At 49.8% G+C, this 24,333-nt stretch overlaps 1 protein-coding gene across 1 annotated transcript in view; it reads right to left on the minus strand.

Moving 5' to 3' along the window:
• XYLT1 (xylosyltransferase I) overlaps nt 1-24,333 on the minus strand; it is a 137,498-nt gene that overhangs the window by 63,704 nt on the left and 49,461 nt on the right. The window contains exons 3-4 of the mRNA XM_012647555.1: nt 19,420-19,592; nt 18,240-18,442 (exon numbers count right to left, since the gene is read on the minus strand). Of these exons, the coding sequence (XP_012503009.1) occupies nt 18,240-18,442; nt 19,420-19,592 (376 nt within the window). The remainder of the gene's footprint in view (nt 1-18,239; nt 18,443-19,419; nt 19,593-24,333) is intronic.

Here is a 24,333-nt window from a genome sequence, read left to right on the forward strand (position 1 = left end):
GCTGGAAAGTAATTACTTGAGCTATAATGTACATATCCACTAGTAGGAAATATTAGCTATCATGCTTCCCCTCCTCCGGCAGCCTGGAACAGTTCTCTACTTTTTAATTTTTTTCCTTCCTTTTTCTCACTGCCAAACAATTCATTAGAAACTAAAGCAATCTCTGGCCAGGCGCGGTAGCTCACACCTATAATCCTACCACTCTGGTAGGCCAAGGCAGGAGGATCACTTGAGCTCAGGAGTTTGAGACCAGCCTGAGCAAGAGCGAGATCCCCATCTCTACAAAAAATAGAAAAATTAGCCGGGCGTGGCGGCACACACCTGTAGTCCCAGCTACTTGGGAGGCTGAGGCAGGAGGGTCGCTTTGAGCCCAGGAGTGTGAGGTTGCAGTGAGCAACGATGATGCCACTGCACTCTACCCAGAGTGACAGAATGAAACTCTGTCTCACAAAAAAGAAACTGAAGCAATCTCATCATCATGGCACTTTCCAAAAGAAAACTTTTCAAAGGCTGTCTGTTGCTTTGAGGATAAACCTGGGTCCCAGGGTCCCACACGGTCTGGCCCCACTCACCTCTCCGGCCTTGTTCTATTGGCTCCCCATGCTCTGTCCATGTAAGCCTCTCCTCATTTGCTGCCTGAACCGCGTCCCCTCCCACCTGCCTCAGGGCCTTTGTACATGCAGCCGCCTCTGCCTGGAACACTCCCCTCTCCCCCCTTATCTTTTCACCCAGTTACTACCTCCTCTTCTTTCAGCTCTCAGCTCAAAGGTATTTCTCTAGGGAAGCTTTCCCTGAACCCCTAGAAGAGTTATATGCATGTCACTTTTCTGCTTTATATGCACGTAAAATTTCCTAACAATGTCATAAAAATATAACTATTTAATGGCCTAATCTGTATATTCCTCAAGGGCAGAGATGTTAATGATCCTATCGGTGGGTGGCTGTAACCCCAGATCCTAGCAAACATCTGGCACGTAGTAGGTTTCCGATAAGCTTGCGTTGACTGACTTGTGTAAATGAATGAATCAATCAACAGTGAGGCCCTAAAGCTAATATTTCATTACAATGCATTTCATGGTCATCACCTTGGTTAGAAAGTTCTCTCTCTTCCCAAACTGACATTTGCAACCTGTGGCAGATTCCTGAGACAAATTAGTCAGGAGAGGGTGGGCGGGTTGCGGGGGGAGCCCAGACACATCTAGGCAGAAAGATGGCAGGCAACCAGACACACAAGATCAACCGGATTTATGGAAAGTACAACAGAAACACGTGTCCGGTCACTCTGGGAAATTGTTGAGAATTAGCTGGCATTAAGGCATCAGTCAGCAACTTGCCTGGTCAACCAAGGAAAGATAAACGAGTCCTGTGCTTTAGGGGGGAGCAGAAAACTGGGGAAAGGGCTGAAATCAATGAGTCTCGGGAATCAACGTCATTAACCTTTTTGATTCAGATTGAGGAGGGTGGTGCAGGGTGAGTTACAGAGCTAATGAGGACCAGGTATTTCCGCGGGGATGACGCAGGGAAGGCTGGGTGGTAAGAGAACACCGCGTGCTCTGGCTGACACGCACTCCAGGGGGCTGGATAGGCCTACAGACTGTCGGTGAGCAAACTGCCTGTGTCCTCCGGGCTGGCCCTGGTCAGGCAACACTGATGGGCTGTATTTCACATGCTGCTTGCCAGTTCAAGTTCAGGACTGGCGCGCCATGCATGCTGGGGGAAATGAAGTAAAAGGAGTCTGTTGTTTTGGGTCGGGGTCAGCTACCCTCGGCTGGGTGGGAGTTTAGGTCAAGGTCCCAGGGAGGTGGACCGGAAGGCCCTGGGAATCTCTACCACTCATCCTCTATCCAGGGTCCTGAAGTCTGAAGCACCTGGGTTGACAGACTCCTCTAAAGGCTGGCCTGGAAGATGGGTGGGTGGGTTGGCAACTAAATTCACAAGGACTAAGACGTATGCATTCTGGGCAAGGCCATTATCTGAAATGTGAGAGATCTGGTGGCAGGGTCAAGTGTGAACTATGAACTGCCACCCGTTTTAATAAATAAAATTTCATTGGAACACAGCCATGCATATTCATTTGCACACTGTCTATGGCTATCTTAGTGCTACGATGGCAGTTTCATCATCATGAGAGACCATGTGTCCTGCAAAACCTAAAATATTTACGTTCTGGTCTTTTATAAAAAAGTTTGCTGGCCCCCATCCAATTTAATGTTTCTGTCTTTTGGGTCATTCGTATCCCTTCCTCACAACTTCCTGGCATATCCACCTTGTCAAAGTGTCTTCCTGGCCCACCCTATCCTCCTCCCATGCCCGAGGTTCCCTTGTGCACATTTCTACCTGATGAATCACCCACCCACCTACCTATAGTGTCTTTCCCTCATGGTCATGGCGGGGTGGGCACAACAGCTCTATGCTTTCATTACTGCTGTACCCCCAGGACCCAGCAAAGTAGCTGGCATGTAGTAGGCACTCAGAAAATATTTGTTGAATGATTGAAGAGCCGCTTACTCCTGTATTATCACTTTGTTAATATTTTCTTATTTAAATCAGACATTCTTTTTAAAGAAAACTTCATCTTCAGAAATCTGGGGTTGGACATGTTAATTTTTCTTATATGTATTAATACAGACAAACACTGACATTTTTGAAAACTCACCTGTGTATCATTTTAACTCATCCTGCACACTGCAAGTGGTCCACGGGTCATACCCGGGAAACCCTGGCTCGCTGGTAAGGACGTGGGTGGGTTTAAGTCTGGGCTCCACCTCTCAGCAGCTGAGCATGTCCTCGTGCCTCTTCTCTCGCAAATGGGGACAACGAAGGTGCCATCTCACCAGATGGCTGAGAGATTAAACGAGACCATGGGAGAAGCACTTAGCACCCTGCACGCACCCCGAGGGGGGCATCTCCTGGTAGTTCAGTTCATGACAAAGCAGTGTCCTCAGCGCTGCTGCCACTGCTGTCACTGAAGCCTGCCCGGGACATTGCCCAGCTGCTGAATGGTTTCACTGTATCCTGGCAAAGCAATTTGGATTAATGGGACTATTTAGCTGTAGGTGTCCAGAGAATGCATTGTTTAAAGTAACTTGTTAGAAACTTCCCCAGGGTGGCAAACTTTTAAACAAAGATTGACTCTGTAATCAAAAATTGCTTGGCCTTAAACCAGATTCCAGCATCCCAAAGAACGCTATTATATTGAGGAAAAGGTGGCAATGTTTGTGCCCCTGGCTTGGTTTGCCAAGTAATGTTGACGGATAAACACGATTAAATTGCACCAAGGAGAATCCGTCTCTGGAGGAGAAAGGACACAGGGGACAGGCTGTGGTTCTTAGGGGCACAGTTTCCACTCCTTCCCTCCAAGGGAACAAACCACTGGTGGGATTCTACTTTGCCCTCCACCATGGGAAACATGGTCTGCACTGCCCCATGGCCTCGTCCTTCCCATTCGCTTTTGGGTCAACTGATCTTATGGGCAGTGGGCCGAGGCCAGAATCCGGGTTCCAGACACTCAATCTGGCCTGGGAGGGCCTGCATCACTCAAGCTGGGCGGGAGTGGGAGGAGGCTGGGGTGAGTCTGATGGGCGGTGGGGACTTTGCTTTCTGCCTTGGCTTCTGTTCCATGACTAGTCCCCAGGCTGCTGACCCGTCCAGATGTCCAAGCCACTTTCTGACACTGCCTAGGGCCACCAGGGTGGTCAGAGACAGACCCCTTGAGCCGGGGCATGGGGATAGGATTGGTGAGGTTGGGCATTTGAATGAAGTTTCCCACTTGAACTTTAGGAAGGTTGCAGCTGCACTGGCTCAGGGGTAAGTGGAGAAATAGACTTGAGGAGGACGCTTTGTTCCACCCCATCGCGGCAGAGAAGGCTGGAAAACACCAGGGCTCTCTTCACACAGCCTTGCAGCATGGAGGGGAGGTGGGGGCCGGGGTCGGGGTGTGTGGTTCAGATACAGACAAAGATGGCTCAGTTCGGCGCAACCACCTTCTGGACTCTTATCATGATTGGGTTTCCTCAAGGGCGGGTGCCCCCACCCCATCTGTATTTCTCTATTAGTACCTATTTTACAGAGATATAAAATACAAGAAGGAGAGGATAAGGAAAGTGACCACCAAAAGGGCCAGACCATGTTTTTGTCTGGGATTAGTAACTGTACAGGATTTTTAGTTATCATCATCATCATCATCACTGTCATAAGAGAGCCATATCCTTGTTAAAAAAAAAAAATGCCAACTCTGGATTAAGCCGTCTGTTCCTGTATCTCTCACGTTCATCACAAACCTACGAGGAAAGTGTGGGGAGCGCGTCCCCGCTTGCTGCCCAAGCACCCCTCCTCTGTCCGTCTCCCTCCTAGGGTTACCCAGAGGGAGGAGGAACTAGGGTGGATTATTTAGCACGGGAGAGGTAGGTTGAGACGCGGCTGTCGGTGGGCTGGATAACTGCCCTATGAAAGCCCCACCTAAATTCCACGACTTCTTCTTGTGTTTCTTGCCTCACGCCTGGGATGTGCCTGAGCCCCTGGGGCCAAGCCCAGCCACGCTAACCAGGCCATGCGGCTGGGTAGGTACAGGGATCCCAGGCCTCCCTGGCGGACTCAGCCATCTCTCTCCTCTCTGTAATACCGGCATGGCTGAGCCTGTTGGTCCCAGTGTTTGGATGGTGAGCGGGTGAAGAGGTCACACAAGGTGCCAGGCCCGAGCCACGATGCTCTGACCCAGCTGTCATCAGAGAGCTAAAGATAAAGCAGTGTGTGGAGTCCCACCTGGCTGTTGTTCCTAATGGCTAACAAGATCATCCCTTTCCAAAGGTAAAACCACTGAGACTCCAAAGGTTGGGTTTACTTGTCTTGAGGGTATACAGCAGGCAGGGGATGATGACAGGTAGCTTGGTGAGCTCAGGCTGCCATAACAAGAAACCACAGACTGGGTGGCTTCAAAAACAAATTTATTTTCTTACAATTCTGGATGCTGGGAAGTCTAAGGTACCTGCCAATTTGATTCCTGGTGAGGGCTCTCTTCCTGGCTTGCAGATGGCCACCTTCTAGCTCTGTCCTCGCATGGCAGAGAGAGAGAGAAAGAGAGACAGAGCTCTCTCGTGTCTTTTCGCACAAGGACGTTATTTCTATAGGATCTGGGCTCCACTCTTATGACCTCATTTAACCTTAATTACCACCTCATTGGCACTATCTCCACATACAGCGGTTAGGGCTTCAACATACTAATTTTTGGGATACACATTCAGTCTACAGCAACAGGATTCAAATCCAGGTCAGCGGACACCACGTGACCTCTTCTCATGGAATGAGCTGATGGTGCAGACAGTGCCAGCATTGTTTTGGTCTTGCTTTGGAACAATTGGGCCTGTTTGGGGGGACGGCAGCCATTCCTTTCCAATTGTGTTTTTATTAGGCTAATATTTAAATGCACGAGAATTCCGTCAGGCAGCATCAGTTAGACAGTTAGGGGAGCGCTCTGGAGAGTCTGAGGGCCAGAGGGAATAGGACTACAAAGGAATTTGAAGGCTGGGCTGTCCTCGCTGATGCAGGACAGCTGGTTCCTAGGTCTGTGCTTAGAGCACAGAATCTGCAAAGCCCGGATCTTCCATCAGCCAGAGAGGGAAAGAGCCCTTCTGGAGATGGGACCGCTCTGGCTGCGATGGTCACATGGTGGGGTTTGCTCTCTTGGGCGACCGGCTGTTTCTTCTTGGGGTCAACTGCTCATGCAAGATGCTACACAAAGTATGCTGAATCTGAGAGTCGGTTGAGCCTGCCTTTAAATCCCAGGCTGGCCACAGCGAAGCTGTGTGACCATGGGCAAGTCACTTGGACCCACTGAGTCCCAGAGCCCTTCTCACGGTCACCTCATGGGGATGTTATGGGGACTAAAGCAGAACGTGGTGGTAGTTTCGCAGCTAGCTGAACACTAGGCGACTCTGGATTTCAGGTTCTGACACACCCTGCTTATATCTTGCTTATTGGACAACTCCTGACCCCTGAATTTTCATCCAGATAAAGAAAACAAGGATTTGGATGGGAGAGGAATGAGCGGGAGAGCTTCACTCCAGAACTATCCAGGGGTGCAATATGACCTGTTGGTGAAAAACTCAGGTCGTTTTTTATCCCCTGCAGTGATGAAAGAAGTATAAGTTTGAATCCTGGCTCTAATCTCAACCAGTTGTGAGACACTGGGCAAATTCCTTAACTTCTCTCAATCTCAGTGATTGCGTCTGTAAAATGGGATGCAGTGATAGTATCTACCTTCTCCGGTTTTTGTGAAAGGGACACTAGATAATGCACAGAAATCACTTGGCCCAGGACGCCACATACAGTAAGTCCTCAAGAAATATTAGCTAATATGATTAGCTCCTGGAGTGTGGAGAATATAGTACACTAATCCACAGAGTTTCCACCTCTACACCTGACGACTGGACCTTAACCCCGTCCCTTGGGCCCTGTACTCATTCAAATCTTTGCCACCATCAATAAAAAAGGGGTAAGATCACTCCTCCCTTATCCCATTTGACCTTTTAAGGTCAAATGCTGTTCCTCCAGATTGCCCTTGAAAATAATCTTCACCTGTAGTTAGTTGTGAGCATCACCTAGGGAAGAATAACCGACTCTACAATGCAGATCATCCGCACTGTGGATGACCCCAGGCTCATGTCCAAATTCCCAGGGTGCACTTGGATGCACTTGAAGCATCCTGGCATGCACACCATCCCTACTCTTGGCCACTGGTGGAAAAGCCACATAAAAGAAGGCTTTGCTTTGCCAAGAAGCGAAGATGCTCAATGCACTGGGCAGGAAGATGCCAGGGTTGGAAATGTCCCATCCACAGACACAGAGAGAGCTGCTGCCAAGAGGAAGGAGAACTGAGAGACCTGGGGAGAAAGGAATTTGGAAGAAAATACCTTGCAAAATTCAATGCACAGTCAGTCTGGGATCTGGGGAGCCGGTCAAATTGGCAAACGACGGAGACTGCATTTGTTTCTGAACTGTCTAGCATCTATTCTCTCTTTTGTTAAGAGCAACATAATTCTCTCTGCAGGAAGTATTTCTACCCTGTGTCCCAAATGTAAGGTTTGTGAGGGCAGAGTATTTGTTTAAATTTAAATTAAAATCAAATCCAATTTAAAATTTAGTTCCTCGGTTGCACAAGGCACATTTCAAGCTCTGAATGGCCACATGTGGCTAGTGGCTACCGCACTGGATGGCACAGTTATGGAACATTTCCATCACCCCAGAAAGTTCCACTGGACAGCAGTAGTCTAGAACTGCAGTCCCCAAACCCCTGGCTGTGGACTAGTACTGGTCTGTGCCCGGTTAGGAACCAGGCCGCACAGCAGGAGGTGAGCAGCAGCAAGGAAGCAAAGCTTCGTCTGTATTTACAGCCGCTCCCCATCACGCGTATCACTGCGTAAGCTCCGCCTCCTGTCACATCAGCAGCGGCATTAGATTTTCACAGGAGCATGAACCCTACTGTAAACTGTGCATGCGAGGGATCTAGGTTGCACACTCCTTATGAGAATCTAATGTCCGATGAGCTGAGGTGGAGCTGAGGCGGTGATGCTAGCGCTGGGGAGCGGCTGCAAATACAGATTCTCATCAGCGGAGAGGTTTGACTGCACAATAAATGTAATGCGCTTGAATCATCCCCAAACCGTCCCCTGTGCCCCTTGGTCTGTGGAAAAATTGTCTTCCATGAAACCAGTTGCTGGTGCCAAAAAGGTTAGGAACTACTGGTTTAGAATATTGCCTAACATCTAGTAGGATCTCAATAAGCACCTATTTAATAAATGAATCAATGAATGACCAAAGTTCTCGGCTCTCTGGTGGCCAAAGAATGGACACATGACTCAAGATAGAACCATCAAATTCTTCTTCCCTAGGAGTTTTAAGCTTTCTTTCTGGAGAGTGGGAAAACAAACAAACAAAACAGCAAGCAAACGATGCGGCCGGAATACATTAATATTGAAGCCAGATGGCAGCATCCATTAGGTGACACAGTCACGTCAATTCTTGCCTTTTGCTCTGCGACCTTTGACACTCACTTTGTGAACTCCTCACATGCTTCTGGGAACATCCTTAACCAAGATGGTGTCCTAAGGCCACGGGACCACTCTTGGCTTTCTGAGGGACCTTGGTGCTTCTCCACTGAGTCTCATGAGAACCCGAGAACTGCGGCCTCATTCTGTTCAGCCAGCAGATGCTCTGGGTCCATTCTAGAGGAAGCCTAAAGAGCGGCCCATCCTCAAATACAGCTCAGGCGACCCAGAACAGCTGGCAAGAGGGAAGCAAACTGCATTTCTGCAAAAGCAGGCATGTGCTCCGTCAGCCTGAAAAATAACAGGGCTGAGGATATGTTTACTTTGTTACAAGATGCAAACAAAACTGTTAACACCATAATTACTGGCATGTTTTTCCAGTCGCCTTGTGAACAACAGCCTGAACAGATAACACCCTTTCAGGCTCCCAAATTATCTGGGTGGAGCTTTGGTCGGATGGTTTCATCCCAGCAACTTTGGGGTCTCAGAAACCAGGGTGTGTGTCTTCGAATATCTAAAGAACAACAGTGGTTCACATGCTGAGAAAGTGGCCCGCAGGGGAGACAGTCACACTCCAAAGACCTGCACCGAGGCTAACATTTTCTGACATGGCATGTACCTTGTGATTTATTTCTGTAATTGCAAGATAAATGTCTATCTCTCCCTGGACTGGTGGTTTTCAACCCTCACTTTATACAATCACCTGGAGGCGGGGCTTTAAAAAATAGAGATTCTTGCCACCCACAAGTTTATATTCACCTGGTCTGGGGCGGAGCCCTGAATTTCCGAGAATCACACAGAACCCTCTTTGACCTTGTTGAGAAGCACATCATGACGCCAAGCTCCCTGTGGCAGGGACCGTCTGTCCTGCTTCCTGCTGTACCCCCAGGGCCCAGTACCTGGCAGGTGCTCAGGAAATGGCCTTGAGAAGCTCTAGCCTGCTTTCAGGGTCTGGCTCAGCCTGTGTTCTCTTTGGGGATTTTGAAGTCCCAGGCAGAGGCCGTCCTGACAGCCCAGGTGTGAGGCGATGCGGGTCTGACCCAGGCCGGGGTGTGCGGGGTCACAGGTGAGAATGCATATGAGAGATGTCAGGGTTAGAATGGGAATATAAAGGGCCCGGATGAAGCAGCACGGGAGAGGAGGGGCAGACAGGGCACACGGGTTTCCAGCTGCTGGTGACCAGGACGATGGTCCTTTGCAGAGAAATGGGGAGTGAGAAGGGGGACTGATGTGGGTTGGGAAGAAGTTTTAGAAGAATCTTTTGAGAGCTCCTATGGGGAGACAACTCCCTCCAGCCAACCTCACGGTTCTACCAAGAGGCATACCGGTTATCCAAAGCTTCCGAGGGTTTTAGGGCCTTTTGTTTCAAGAGTTTATGTCTTTAAAAAGAACAAGAGATACCTCACACCCATTAGGATGGCTATTATCTAAAAAAAGAAAAATGGCTGGGCACGGTAGCTCACGCCTGTAACCCCGGCACTCTGGGAGGCCAAGGTGGGAGGTTTTGGGAGGCCAAGGTGGGAGGTTTGCTTGAGCTCAGGAGTTTGAGATCAGCCTGGGCAACATAGTGAGACCCTGTTTCTACAAAAATTTTGAAAAATAATAAATAAATACATAAAACAACAGAGCATAACAAGTGCTGGTGAGGATATGGAGAAATTAGAAGCCCTGCACACTGCTGGTGGGAATGTAAAATGGTACAGGCACTATGGAAAGCTGTGTGGTGGTTCCTCAAAAGCTTTGGAAGAATTACCATCTGATTCAGCAATTCCACTTCTGGGTGTATATTGCAAAGCACTGAAAGCAGGGTCTTGAAGAATATGTACACCCATGCTCATGACAGCATTATTCATCATAGCCAGGAGGCAGAAGCCACCCAAGTGTCCGCTGATGGGTGAATGGATAAACAGAACATGGAATGTCTGTACAATGTGGTATTAGCATGAAAAAGGAAGCAAAGTCCGATAAATGCCACAGTGTGGACGAACCTTGAGGACATGATGCTAAATGAAATAAGCCAGTCACAAAAAGACAAACACTATCTGACCCTACTTATATGAAGCCCCTGGAGTTGTCACATTCACAGAGATCGACAGGAGAACGGTGGTTGCCAGGGGCCGGGGAGGAGGGCGGGGGAGTGTTGATTAACGGGTGTGCATCTCAGTTTCACAAGATGAACAGAGGGCCGGAGAGGGACGGTGGACGTCTGGCTGCACGACCCTGCGAATGCGCTTAGCGCCGCTGAACTGTACACTTAAAAACGGTTAAGAGGGTCATTTTGTGTCGTGTGTATTTTACCACAAATTTAAAAAATAAGGGACAGGAGACAAAGAGGAGTCTCTGCCCACATTCTCTGTCACATTCATTCCACCCACATTCTTCCCCCGATCCGCAGGCTGCGCCCTTCTGGGCTTGCAGTCGCTCTCCCCTGACCTGGTCTCCTAAGACCCTTGGCTCGAGGCCCCTGGGTTTCTCGGTTCTCTGCTGCAGCCCCACTGAAATGCCCTGGGAGTCTGCCGAACGCGGCTGTTCCCTGCAGGCGTGCGGTCCTGGTCCCCAAACAGAAGGCAGCTGCCCGGCTCTGTGTGACTAAATGCCTAAACGGCTGCTTGAGCTCAGGAAGCTGGTCATGGCTTCCAACGCACCTGCTTCTGCCTGGAGGGCAGGGGGGGAGGGGCTCTGTGGGCGTGGCTCTGACCCGGTAGGCGATCTCAAGTCCCTGCATGGGCTGGCCCCCACCTACCTCGTGTGCAGGAAAGCAAGCCCTTGCTCTTTGCGTTTCAGCCACAGTAGCCTTCTTTCAGCTCCTCAGACACGCCAGGGTCCCTCCTACCACTGGGCCTTTGCCCATGCCACCCCCTCTCCCTGCAGTGCTTTCCTGGGACCCCCTCATGCTGGTGACTCCTGCCCAGCATATAATGTCTCAGTTCACAGGCTGCCTCCTCAGGGAAGCCGCCCAGGGGCCCCAGTCTAGGTGAGATTTACTTACTAAGTTCTCATAGACCCCTCATTCCTTTCCTTTGGAACAACAGCCTGGCTTTGTAATACGTTCACTTACATGATTATTTTGGTTAGTGTCTGTCTCCCCCTATTAATAACAATGGCTATCACATAGACAGACCTTATTATGTGCCAAGCACTTTATATATCTTGACTCCCTTAACCCTCTAAGCAACTATATGGGGTGGTGGTATTATTACCTTTATGTTACAGATGTAGAAACCGAGGCACAGGGACATTAAGCGATTCTCCCAAGTCCAAGTTCATGCAGTTAGTAAACAGCCAGACCATGTGGGCTGGCTCTGAGTCTGCACCCTTGATCACTATGAGGAGGGCAGAACTGGACATGCATTTCCTCACTGCTGGATGCCTGGTGCTCAGCAGAGTGTCTGGCAATAGTAGGTGCTCAATAAGGATATGTTGAGTGAATGGGTGCAGTCAGAAGGAGCCCCATCTCCTGAACTTGTCCATGGGAGCAGAGAACTATCTTCAGCTAGCCTCACTGGGCCGTCCTGAGTTCCTTCCTGCCCAAGGCACCCCCAAGCTGCTGTCGGAAGCGGCTTGGGTGGTGAAAGAAGGAAGAAAGGAAAAGCAAAGCTTAGACCTCACACCCTAGTCATCCATGTTTCCATCTTCAACTCTGAATTGGCCTCATCCAATGAGAATCACTGGGACTTTTCTTCCTGTACAGCTGAGGCCCAGGGGCTAGACCTAGGCAGAGAAGAGCCAGGGCGAATGGTCAAGGTTACCAGGCAATGTGCTCAGATCTGCACCCCTCCACGTCGAGACATCATCAGGGCTCGATTAACAAGTCCCACACGATGAAACGGCATCTCCTAAACCAGACAAAAGCCTCAGTGCAGGCGCGTGGCACAAATCCCACCCGGCCAGGAGACAGGGACTGTGGAGAGTTCTTAAGGACCCTGATTCTATCAACTGGAGAACGGATAAACCGCAGCACTGTATATCCACACAACAGAGTACCAGCCGGCCATAAAAAGGAATGAAGTACCGCTACACGCTACAATGTGGATGAACCTCAAATATAATGCACGAAGTGAAAGAAGCCAGTCACCAAACGTCACACACTACGTACCTTCATTCATATAAAATGTGCAGAAGAGGAAAATCCATAGACAGACAGCGGATTCGTGTCTGGGGAGAGGTACGTGAGGAGTGACTGCTCAGTGGGTACAGGCTCTCTTTTGAGATGATGAAAACGTTTTGGATTTGAGGTGATGGTTGTACAACATTGTGAACTACTGAACACCACTGAACTGAACACTTTGAAAGAGTTAATTTTATGTTATATGAATTTCGCCTCAATTTTTAAAAAAAGACCCTAGTTCTGCCACTCCCTGGCTGTGCCCTTGGGGTGAAGTTTCTTAACATCTCTGTACCTCAGTTTCTTCCCCTGAAAGATGGGGATACCTCACAGAGTTGCCACCAGGACTATGTAAGGCACTTAGAATGACGCCAGGAACGTCCCAAGTGCTGTATATGCATTTTCTGTGGTTGCTGTTTGCAATTAACAGCTGGAATTCTTTGACTCATTCAGGAACCCCTGAGCAGACTAAAGGAGTGAGAAGTCCAGGCGTGACCGTGCACCGATGCCTGGGCATCCACGTTAGTTCATTTAATTTCAAATTCTAGGGTTACTAGGATCTGTGCTGAATGTTATCAAGGGTTTGACTTCCCTGCAAAGCTTCCTCTGTTCTGTTTTAATACTAATTTCTTTGAACTTACTTACCTGGTAGAGGTTGTGCTTTGGGGAAGGAGGATTAAGACAAAACATGTGTTAAAGGCCCCAGCGGAGGGCCTGGCACACAGTAGGTGAGCGGTTTAAGTGTTTTCTCTGTTGGTCTGGGGGTTAGTCTCGCTTGATTGGTCCCACAAAATCACTGGTCTTTGGGAGAGCGAAGAGAAGCTCTGGGGGGTCACCTGCTTCCTGTCTGTGCTGTTTCCTGCTGAGGCACCACAGAACAGCCCTGGTGCCCCCGGCCTGCAGCCCTGGCAGCATCTCGAGACAGATGCTTGGACGTACAGTTAATGTAACTTAAACGTCCATGTGGTGGGCCCTGCTGGGTTAGACTTTGTTGCTGTGCATCCCCAAGAGGCAGAAGTAGCAGACCCTGGGTTCAGCCTGAAAAATGTACACAGTTTCCCCTGCCCAGGAGCTCCCGTACACACACACCACCCCACATGTGCACGCACATTTGTACCCACCACAGACCGAGCATGAGTTCTGGGAGGGGCTGTGGACGCCCTCAACCCTCCTCTCCTTACAGCCACCTGCCCCAAGACATGGGCCCTAGGGAAGGACAGACAGTGTGAGGTCTCTTACTACTAGTCCAAACCAAACAAGACAAAGTGCTTTGGTTTTCACCCCTTTCTGGGGCCAATCTAAGATATGTTGGGCGTAGCTCCCTGCCCAGGGAAAATATATTAAATAAAACCATCATGCCTTTTGAGGATTCATTTTCATCCATGTCCTGGGTACATAACCAGCTCCGACCAGAGCCCAGAGGGGCCAGGAAGTCACGTCAACAGCACAGCGGGAGGGCGCCGGGTCTTTAAACACACTCAGCTCGCACAGGCCAAATGCAGGAATATTCTTCACGTCCACAAATGAGTTGGTTCTGCCCTGTTTTTCTTGAAACATTTAGTTTTCAATCCTAACTCTGCCTTTCCCACTTGTGATGGAGATATGAGTTCAAGACACACTGTACTACTCTTTTAACTCCACCAAAGACAAAAGGGACAGCTACCCAGGTGAGGATCGAGTCCCACCTACGGCGCCCCCACTACTCCACTGCTGTAACAGCCTGCGCTCGTAGAGCACCTTCTAGGTACCAGGCACTGCGTTAAGCCCTTGCCGTGCAATATGTCGCTAAACCCTCCAAACAGCCCTTTGAAATAGCCACTGATGTTCTGCCTGTTTTAAGGTAGAAACATTGAGATGCAGAAGGTTGAAGCAACTCGTGCCGATTTACACAGCCAGTTGGTGATGACACAGAATCGGGAACAAGGCTGTTTGCGCCCCGGGCCTAAACAAGGCTGGTGACCAGTGAGGACCAGCAAGTCTTTACTATCGAGGAGAGGAAGAGTCTGGTCCCCCAGGTAGGGCCGGGCAGGGGACACAGATAGGTGATGTCAGAGTTGCCACCGTGGGCTGGCTCTGCTGTTGGCTGTCTCCCGACTTCTCGGAGCCTTTTAGAAGTGTCTGATGTGGGCGCTCCTGCCTCTTGGGCTCCTGAGTTTGCTCGTCCTTCCTGGGATGGGAGCAGTCGTGGTTTTGGGAGCTCCAGATGGGGCGGCAGATGGGAAGTGAAAACCTATCAGAGTTGCCCAGGATAAAACCATTCATCTGCAAAATTCATACGTTTTTGTGTGGGGCGACTTCGTGGAAACAACGGCAAGAGGCAGCAGCAGTGCTTGATGCGTAAAGTGCCTGCGGCTGCGGGACTGGCGCGGCAGAGTGGGCAGCACGGGCAGGGGCGGCGCATGGAAGTGAGAGCAGTGAGGCAGAGGGAGACGGAGTGACCCGGCGCATCAAAACAAAAAACGCTGTGTACAAGATGACTCCCTTCCCTGAACCCCAAAATAGGTTGGGCACACCGTCTGAGAAGCGATTTCTGAGATACGAGATGCAACCTTGGATGCAGCTTAGACATAAACAGTCGACACTTACTGAGCACCTTCCAAGCACCCGGCAGGCTGCTAGGTTCTATTATGATACTCCAATTTCACAGAGATTGCGTTTGCTGCCCCCCTGGTTGCACGGCTAGCTAAGTTGCAGCACCGAGATTCGAACCCTACGCAGTCTGAGGGAGTCTGTGCACTCACCCTCTTGGATGCTGAGCAGAGCTGGCCTCTTCAGGTTAAGTGGCCACAGGTATGGCTTTGACGTGCCAATCAACACAACACACAGGGCCTCTCGGTGGTACCGATGGGCACAGCTACCTGGCCTCAAGAGGTCTCTGTCCCAGCGCTGCCCTGACCTGGGCTGACATGACCTCTGAGGCCGCCTCACTGCGAGTGTGGGCAAGCAAGAGTGTGGGAACTTTGAGCACAGCTCCTCAGACTTGGGGACAAGTGGCCTCCAAGTACCTTCCCTCAGCATTCCCTACAGCAAGCCGGTCTAACCACTACCCCACCCAGTCACAAGCTCAAGGCGTGGGAGTGTTTCCTTCTGTGCTTTCTAGCCAGCTTGGGGCCATCTCACCAGTGTGGGCCTGCCAACATCGCAAGAAAGAAGACCAGCTTTGGAACCAGACAGAGCTGGTTCTAATCCCTGCTCTGCCACAGACTCATCCCATGACCTTGGGCCTCAGTCTGCCCATCTGTAAAACAGGTTTGCTGTGAGGATGGAAGGAAGCGCCTGCCACGTTAGCTGCCGTGCTCAGCATTTTGGGACATTTCTGAACTCGGTCCTTTCATGGAAGATGGAGGAAGAATGTTCTAACCTCTTCTCGCTCCGTACTTGTCTAAACTCACCTCTTTTCATTCTTTTATTGTACTCTGTCCATTTTAAAAATTTCACAAACGCAACAAGTTCATTTCTGACCCACATTGCGCTCAGGCTGGTCCCGCTATGAGACATGGCAGTTCTCAAGTGGAGATGATTTTGGCCCCCAGGGGACATCAGCAATGTCTGGCGACATTTGTGGTTGGTACGAGTGGATGGTGGGGGGATGCTCCTGGCACCTAGGGGGTAGAGGCCAGAGATGCTGCTCAACATCCCACAGTGCACAGGAGAGTTGCCCACAGCCAGGAAATATCTATCCCCAAATATCAATAGTGCCATGGCTGGGAACTCCAGGTCTAGAATGATCTTCTCTTTCTGGTTTCCCTGCAAATTGGTGCCTTCTTTCTTTCAGGTCTCAACTTAGAATATTCAGGGGCCTTTCTGACCCCCGCCCATGCCCCTGCTGTTCTTCTCTACTCCTGCACCTTCCTTTCTTTACAGCCCTTTCACTTCCTGCATGAGGGCTCTCCTGCACGATTATCTAACTTCATCTTCTCAGCCCAGGTGTGTGCTCCGTGAGCAGGGGAGAAGTGGAAGAAGCTGCATTGCTTTCGTTCATGAAATGCACTATTTGGTGCACAGCACAGTAGTTGCTCAATAAATGTTTGTTGGATGAGTGAATAAATCACTGTAACGATTAATAAAAATTTGCCTGCAATGTTCTATAACCAATCCCTTTTATCCCTGCTCTCCTATGAACAGAAGAAAACAGGTGTCTTTCTAGCATCCGTCATTTTTCTCAGGTTCGAAGGTGTCAGGTATATCTTGTCCAAACTGATCAGAGACTGCGCCTCCCTGCCCCACCACAGGGTCCAGGGTCTCTCAGCAGAGGATGGGATGCCCCCCAGCCTGGGACTGACGTCAGGCACCAAGGACCATGCTGCGAAGGAGGACGAAGCCATTTCTGGCTTTATAGACAGGTCTTCCTCCCACGCCTCTGTCCAAAACCTAAACTCCTGGGAATATGTGGCCTGGGTATTTGATGACATTAAGAATTGCCTGTTAATATTTTCAGTGTAATCATTATATCGATGACACGGTAAAAGAGAGAAACTTTATCTTTTTGACATATATATTGAAACATTTCAATATATATAATATTGTATATTATTTTTATAGACCTATTAGATATAATTATAGGGTATCTTAGATTTGTTTCAAAATAAAGCAGGGGTGGGGGAAGAAAGTCCAGATACTAGACTGGCTCTGAACTGACCCAGGCGACGCACACACGAGGGCTCATTGTGCTATTCTTGATATTCCTGAGCACGTTTGGAAACAGCCCTAATGAAAGCTTGTTTCTTATAAGAAGCCATCATCTAGCTGTCCTAGGAATGCTGTGCCCAACGCTCTCGTGCCATCGCCTCCGCCCCCACCCCCTGCCCTTCCTTCCCTTGTCAACAAATCAGGACGACGACACAGTCAGAGTCAGGGCTGTCCCCTCCATAGGAAACAGAGTTCACCTTCTTTCTTTCTTTTTTTTTTTTTTTTTCCTTACAGGATGGATCTTTAGCGGGTTTTCTTTGCTACGGTCTGTTTTAAAGAGCTGAAAGTCAATGTCCACGCAAAGGGACAGGCCTTCCCGGTGGCATGTGAAGGTTGCCACCGCTTGTGTTTCCCGCCACCCTGGGGCTGCTGGCTGCGCTGCCAGCTGCAGACAAGGGTGCCTGGACAGGCCGCGGGACCGGGCGGGCAGACGTCCCAAAGCAGCCAGAAATCTGTAGTTTCAGAGGCGCTCTCTCGATTTTAAAATGTGGGCAACTGACTCATTTGTTGAAATGTGAAAGCGGCCAAACAGACACACCCCCGGGACCCACATGCCGTGAAGACGCCCGTTTGTGATCCTGCCTGCGCCGCCACCAACGCGCCCTCCCTTCTTCCACTCTGCCCCCTTTCAGCTTAACGTTGAAGTCAGACTTCATCCTTCCTCAGCTCAAAACATGCTGGTGGCTTCCATCGTGCTCAGAGTAACAGCCAAATTCTAGAATCTCCATGATCTAGCCCCAGTTTACTCTCTGACCTTATGTCTCTTGTTTCTCTGTAGGCAAAGAAAGTGACTCACTCTTTCATCATCTTCCAGTCTCATCCGTGAGGACCTTCCTGGCCACCCTTGTCAAAACATTAATAGCAACTCTCTCCTACTTCTGCTCTTTGCTTTATTTTTACAACATACCATTGTACTTCTTTTTGTTGTTGTTTGTCTCCTTTCCTTTTTTTTTTTGTTTTTCTAGAGATGGGGTCTTGCTATGTTGCCCAGGCTGGCCTCACATTTCTGGCCTCCAGTGATTCTTCCACCTCAGCCTCCCAAAGTGCTGGGATTACAGGTGTGAGCCACCCTGCCTGGCCTGTCTCCCTACCTGAATGGAAGCCCCATGTGGGCAGGGGTTTCAGTCTCTTTAGTGCACTGGAACATCCTTGAACAGAGCTAGGAAAACCATGTGCTCAATAAATCTCTGTTGAATGAGTGAATGAATGAATGAATGAATGTATAAATGATTCTCAGGCCCAACCTGAATCCTATGCTGAGAGATTTTATGGAGACTCTGCTTCTCGAGGAAGCAGAAAGCATCTCTGGATAGGAAGCAGATGCCTGCCTTCTGTTTTCCCAGCTACAATGAAGGGCAGCAGGACCTTACGCTGGGCTGGCCTGGGGCCACTGGCCGCCTTACCTGATGGGGTAGTCGGCTGCACTGAGGTTGATGAAGAAGTCCCAGGGCCAGTCGGTCATCTCTAGGAGGTCCCGCATGCTCTGCAGGTAGGTGGACAGGAGGCTGGCTCCCCCCCAGATGGTGGCCATCCTCCAGGGGGTGACGCGGACGTTGCCGTACTGCCTGGCGAACTGGAGCACTTGCCGATGCAGGTAATTAGAGCGCTTTTCCCAGGAGAGAAAGGGTGACATTCAGCAGCCCAGAAAACACCCAGACATGCGCCCCACCCCGCTTCCCCTCCCTGTGCCTTCTCTTCTAGTCAATAGTACTTCTGAGCAGAGTGAACTTTGCCGAGTAACCGATTCTGGCCTAGGGTGTCTTTCTGCATTGCTATCCGAACTTGTATTATTTTAAAAATTTCACATTAGATGTTTGAAAGGCACATTCCCTGGACCCACCTCTGAACTAATAGTTCACTAGGCTTGGGCTGGTGGTGCCTGGGACCCTGCATTTTTATATATGGCAGATTCACATGGCCTGAGGATAACAAGCTAAGAAATAAACCTGGTATGCATTTTGGGGGTGGAGTTTCTGTTTTGGGTCAGACCTTCCCCTTTGCCTTCTTGACTAAAGATATAATCACATCACATCAGCCAACCAACAGAAACCTCTGGGACGAGACAGCACAGGAGTTAGCAAGGCTGCCGCAGGTTTTGTTAATAAAGTTTTATTGGCACAAAGCTGCGCCCATTTGTTGACATGGCCTCTGTGGCTGCTTTTGCACTACAAGGGCAGCGCTGCGTAGCTGCGACAGACAGCGTCTGGCCCGCAAAACCTAAAACGTTTACTCTCTGGCCTTTTATAGAAAACGCGTGCCAGCTCCTGGGGTGGGTATTCCCACAGGGTATGTGAGTGCCAGGCGGAAGGCACTGGGCAGCGAATAGGTAAGAAAAACAGTGTTTATGGAGAAAGTTGAAAGTCACAGCTGGAAACTTTGAAACCAACACACACACACACACACGCACACGCACACGCACGGCACCTCAAGACCACACGCTCCGAGCAAAGGCAGCTGGGCATCTTCCGCACCTTCTCCGAAAGGGAGGCAGCCTGGAGTAGTGATGGAGGAGGAGGGTGTCGGAGAGGGAAAGACAGGCCTTGGAGGAAGCCCGGCGTGGGCTGATCGGAGGAGGCGCCTCACCTTGTCCACGTGGATGTAGTAGAAGTGGTCTTTGTGGTAGACGGCCTTGAACATGCGCTGCAGCTGCCGAGAGGCACGGCCGTGGACCACCAGGACGAAGGCGATTCTGACTGGGTCAGCCGGCATGTACTCCACGGAGTCCTCGTCCCACTGGACGTTCTTGTTGGCTTTGCCTGGGGGAAAACCCGAGAGACCACAGAGGTGAGGGCGAGCCATCCTTTGGAGAGTGGGTGTTTCTCTGACGCTTTTTTTTTTTTTTTTTTGAGACAGGGTCTCGCTCTGCAGTGGCATCATCACAGCTCACAGCAACCTCAAACTCCTGAGTTTGAGCAATGTTCCTGCCTCAGACTCCTGAGTAGCTGGGACTACAGGCATGTGCTGCTTTGCCCAGTTAATTTTTTCTATTTTTTTGTAGAGACAGGGTCTCACCATGTTGCTGAGGCTGGTCTTGAACTCCTGGCCTTAAGCGATCCTCCCACCTTGGCCTCCCAAAGTGCTACAATTACAGGTTTGAGCCACCATGCTTGGCCTCTGATACTTTTTCTGGGACTATTTATGGGGTGTGGCTGTCATATTGGGCCCTGGAACTTGGTTCCACTTAACCAAGCATGTCCTAGGCCCTCACACTGCCCAGGCACAAAAGGGGTAGGGGCTACTGGGTGCTTTTAGTTTCCACCCCCTAAAAGCTCAAAAAGGCTGGTGGAGACACATGAACACTTATTAAACTATCGAGAAGGCAGGAGGGGGTGAGAGCCAGAAGAGATGTATCTTCAAACCGTAGAGGAAGAAGCAGTTAATTCTAAGTTAGGAAATATAAGATACACGTGCCGTTTTTGCCAGTCCATCATCCACTCTCCCTTCTTCTCCTGACAGCTTCTAAGACACTAGTTTGAGCTGTGGTACGAACAGATAACATGAGATCTACCCTCTGCACTAAGGTGTGAGTGTGCAGTATAGCACCGTTACGTACAAGCACAACCTCATACAGCAGATCTCGAGAACTTACTCGTCTTGCGTAACTGAAACTCTGTCATCCAACACCTTTTGAGGCGTCATCCCCTTCTCCTCCACTTTCGGCCCACATGCACGTGGAGAATCGAACTCCACATCTATTCCAGGGGTGGTCACATAGCTTAGGTGTGGCCAGTCCGAACACTGTCTCTCCCTGGCCACAGCATTGTTCAGAGACAGACATGTGACCCAACCATGCTAATTAGCCAGAAAGAACTCCAGACTTCCGTTGTCACTACTAGATAAGAGAGGTTCTTTCTGTTTGACACAAGACTGGAAGATTCTAAGAGCCTTTCTGTTCCCACATGGGGAGGGCTGTCTGGGATGAAAACCAACACCACGGGCAGCACGGCCAGGTGGCGGTGCGGGTCCAGGTCCTAATGACCCGGCTTGAGCCCCCGGACTGGCGAGGCGGGCTGGAGATGAGCCGCCATCATACATCATTTTCCAGGAATGAAGCCAGACCCTGCACCAGGTGTGCCTGCGTAACTGGTTCCAGACATCTTTTATCCTGAAATCAGCCTCAAAGATTCCTCTCTTTCTGCCCTTGCAAATACTCCAGGGACCAGGCATGGGGGAGAAACACAACTTCCTGGTTTAGGTCATTGTAATTCCAGCTAGAATTCTCCTGGCTTTCCTTAGCCTGATTTCCTTTGGGTCTAACCCGATTTCTTATGGGTTCTAGGTTTACGGGACCCAGAACATTGTTAGGGTTTAGCGGCAGGTGTCCCAGAATGTCAACGGGGAAAGTTGGGAATTGAGCCTGTGTAGCCTGGACATCCGGGGTCTCTCGGTTGTTCTCAGAAGGCTGAACGGCTGCCCAACGAACAAGGCTCCTTCTATGTTGTTCCAGAGGACAGGGCGAGATTAACGTGGATAATGTTCAAATCGCACCGCACAGCCTCTGTGGCCGTTGTGATCTGACTCCTCAGACCTCTCTGCCCTGGACTGGTCCCCTCTCCACCTCCACCCTGGCCTTCTTTCTGTTCCCTGAACAAGCTCATTTCTGCCCCAGGACCTTTCGCTGGCTGGTCCTGCAGCCTCTCACACCCTCCCCCTAGATCTCAGCATGGCTGCATCTTATTGGTACTAGTTGACAATCCAAAAAAAGGCCTCCTGCCCCTCACCCACCGTATCTTTCATTCTCTTTCACCTTGCCCTATTTCAATTTAACACTGTCTAAAATTGTCTATCTGTTCACTTGTTTACCGTCTGAACGTTCCACTACAACACAAGCTCCAAGACACGAGGGACTACTTCAGTCTTGTCATCAAATGTGCAACACTTGAACAGTATCTGGCATACATCTGGGTTCTTGGTGAAAAAAAAGTTACAGGATTGTACGTTTTGGCTCAGTACAATGACAGTATCTTTTATTGAGCATGGATCAGCCCTTGACATTCATGGTATCATTTAATCCTCATAACGGCGCCACAAGGTAGTGCCATTGTCCCCATTTTCCAAATGCGGAAACCACAGCTTAGAGAGCCCAAGGGATTGGTTCAGGGTTGCACCATTTTAATCAGTTAAGCTGAGATTCAAGCCAGGTCTGATTCCAAAGACCATATTCCATAACCACGAATATATACTACATTATCATACCTAGAGTTTGGAAGGAAAAGTTTATAACAATTATGCTTGTTGCTAGTGAAATATCTTACAAGTTAGTTACTATAGGCAAGTAGGCATGCATTTAAGGACTGCCATAGGTATTGTAGGTATTTCTGTATTGCATGAGAGGCTGACTCTAGGTGATCAATAAGGCTACATCTTTACATCCAACCATCCATCCATTTATCCACCCATCCATTCATCCAAATCCAACCACTCATCCATCCAATCATACAGCAAACCATCCAACTAGCCATCCCGCACAGCAAGCAGCAGCCTATCATCCCAAACACCACCATCCATCCATTCAAGGCTCATGGCACCTGTGGGACCAACCCTTGCGTTTGCCTGCAGCCGCGGATGTCTCTTGCCGTGGTTGTGGGATGAGCACATGCATGAACGCATTCTCAAGAGTGGCCGCCCCGGTCCGGAGGAGCTGATGTTTGCTGAGCACCTGCTACGTCTCTACGCTGTGGATGCCCTGGGCTCTGCATCCGTCACTATCTGGCCCTGGGAAGAATGCATTATCCTCTGAGGCTCAGAGAGGTGGGCATGTTTCCCAGGTCACACAGTGAGTGAGGACAGAGGTGGGAGGGGAAACCAAGCGTTGCTGAGTCCAAACTAGCCCTGCTATTTCCACCCACCCTCTGCCAAAGCAAGGAGTCGGGAGATAGAGAGGGCTGGTGTGAAGACTCTACGCTGACCTTTAAAAGGCACTTGGACACTGACATTGAGAAAAGCCTCTTGTAATTTCTCTTCGGGGTGTTAGAAAGCTGTGCAGATTTACAGACAGACAGACAGACACACAGACAGGGACATGGAGGCTTTTCTTTTGGAGAAAGGGAGGGAGTCCTAGGAAATCGCTCCAGCAAAAGAGCTTGCTTGGCTTAAATATAAAGTCATCCTTGGGTCAGGCGGTTAGTCTGGGGAGCTGCAAAGAGAATGGGGAACAAAAAACCCAGAGTTCTTCTGGAGGACAGCTATTTTGAGGATGGGGTGGGTGGGAAGGAACAAAACTGTGTAAAGAAAGGAGACACACAGACGGGGAGAGATGGAGATGGGGAGGAGAGGGCGGGCCGGGGGACAGAGATCAGCCTGCTGCGTGGCAAGCGATTTCTGTGCGTGATCTTATTTACTTCCATCTCAACCTCTATGAGAAGGGAGCTATTATCTCCCTATTGTAAGGATGAGGACGCGGAGGCTCAGAGAGGTCCCCGGTAAGAAGCGGCTGAGCTGAGAATGGATGAGTCTGTGACCCCAGAGCCCTGTCACTGTCACTTTGCTCCATCAAACTATCCCCATTTCATAAAGAGGAAAGTCTGTTCCTAGACGTGTGTCAGCTGACTTTCAGCTGCAGGACAAATGACAATGCTGTGTGGCCAGAGCTTCGTGGGTCTTTACGAACATGGAGCTCTTTGAAAGACCAAAACTCAAACACGGCCTAGCTCCTGTATATATATATATTAAAAACCTATGAATTTAACAATATGATCAGATTCCCATGGCACAAAACACAAATAAGTGGAAAAATCAGAGTGATTATAGGCAGGAGAGGCTGACTTCAGACGAATGTTAAAAGCCAGGTTTACAGGGAGAATATCAAGTGTCTTTTTGCAGTGCAGGTGTGAAGGCTGCGGGTGGAGCCACGGAGGGCCCCGCCGCTAACTAGCTGTGTGACGCCAGGCCCGCTCCTCAAACTCAGTATTTCTCAACATCGTCGTGAATCGAGCGAGGACTATGTCATCCTCAGGCTCCAAAGAGATAGTGGAGGTGATGGTGCTTTGCAAGCATCAATGTGCTGCACAAATGTCGTGATATTGGTGACGACGTGGATGTGGTACCTTGTAGGGATATGATCTGGGAGGAGAAAGTAGGGTGCAGGGTTTAGAGTGAAGTCTGTGGTCAGGCAGACCCTGGACCGGTTATGCAATCTCTCCAAGCCTTAGTTTTCTCATTTGTAAAATGGGTATGTAGAAAAAAGGAATCTGTCTCACACGGGTGTTCATGGGCAGTACTGAGCACAGTGCCTGGCATGTAGTAAATGCTCAGTAAACTTGACTGTCATCATCACCATTCTTATTAAGCTGTTCATCCCCAGTGATCGGGGGTCAAGTTTGGTTTAAACACCAGTCCAGCTCCAGGTTTCTACCCCAAGGCTGCACCGGCTCCCAGGGCCATGTATACGCCGGAACCCGCTGCTTGCAAATAAACATCCACAACCGGAGTTTCTCACTGTAGCATTTGCCCAGACCACGATTCATAACAAATGCAAAGGAGCTGCTCGACTGGAAT

The sequence above is a fragment of the Propithecus coquereli genome, unplaced genomic scaffold (genome assembly GCF_000956105.1).
Source record: "Propithecus coquereli isolate 6110/MARCELLA unplaced genomic scaffold, Pcoq_1.0 Scaffold27, whole genome shotgun sequence".
NCBI classification, from domain to species: Eukaryota; Metazoa; Chordata; class Mammalia; order Primates; family Indriidae; genus Propithecus; species Propithecus coquereli.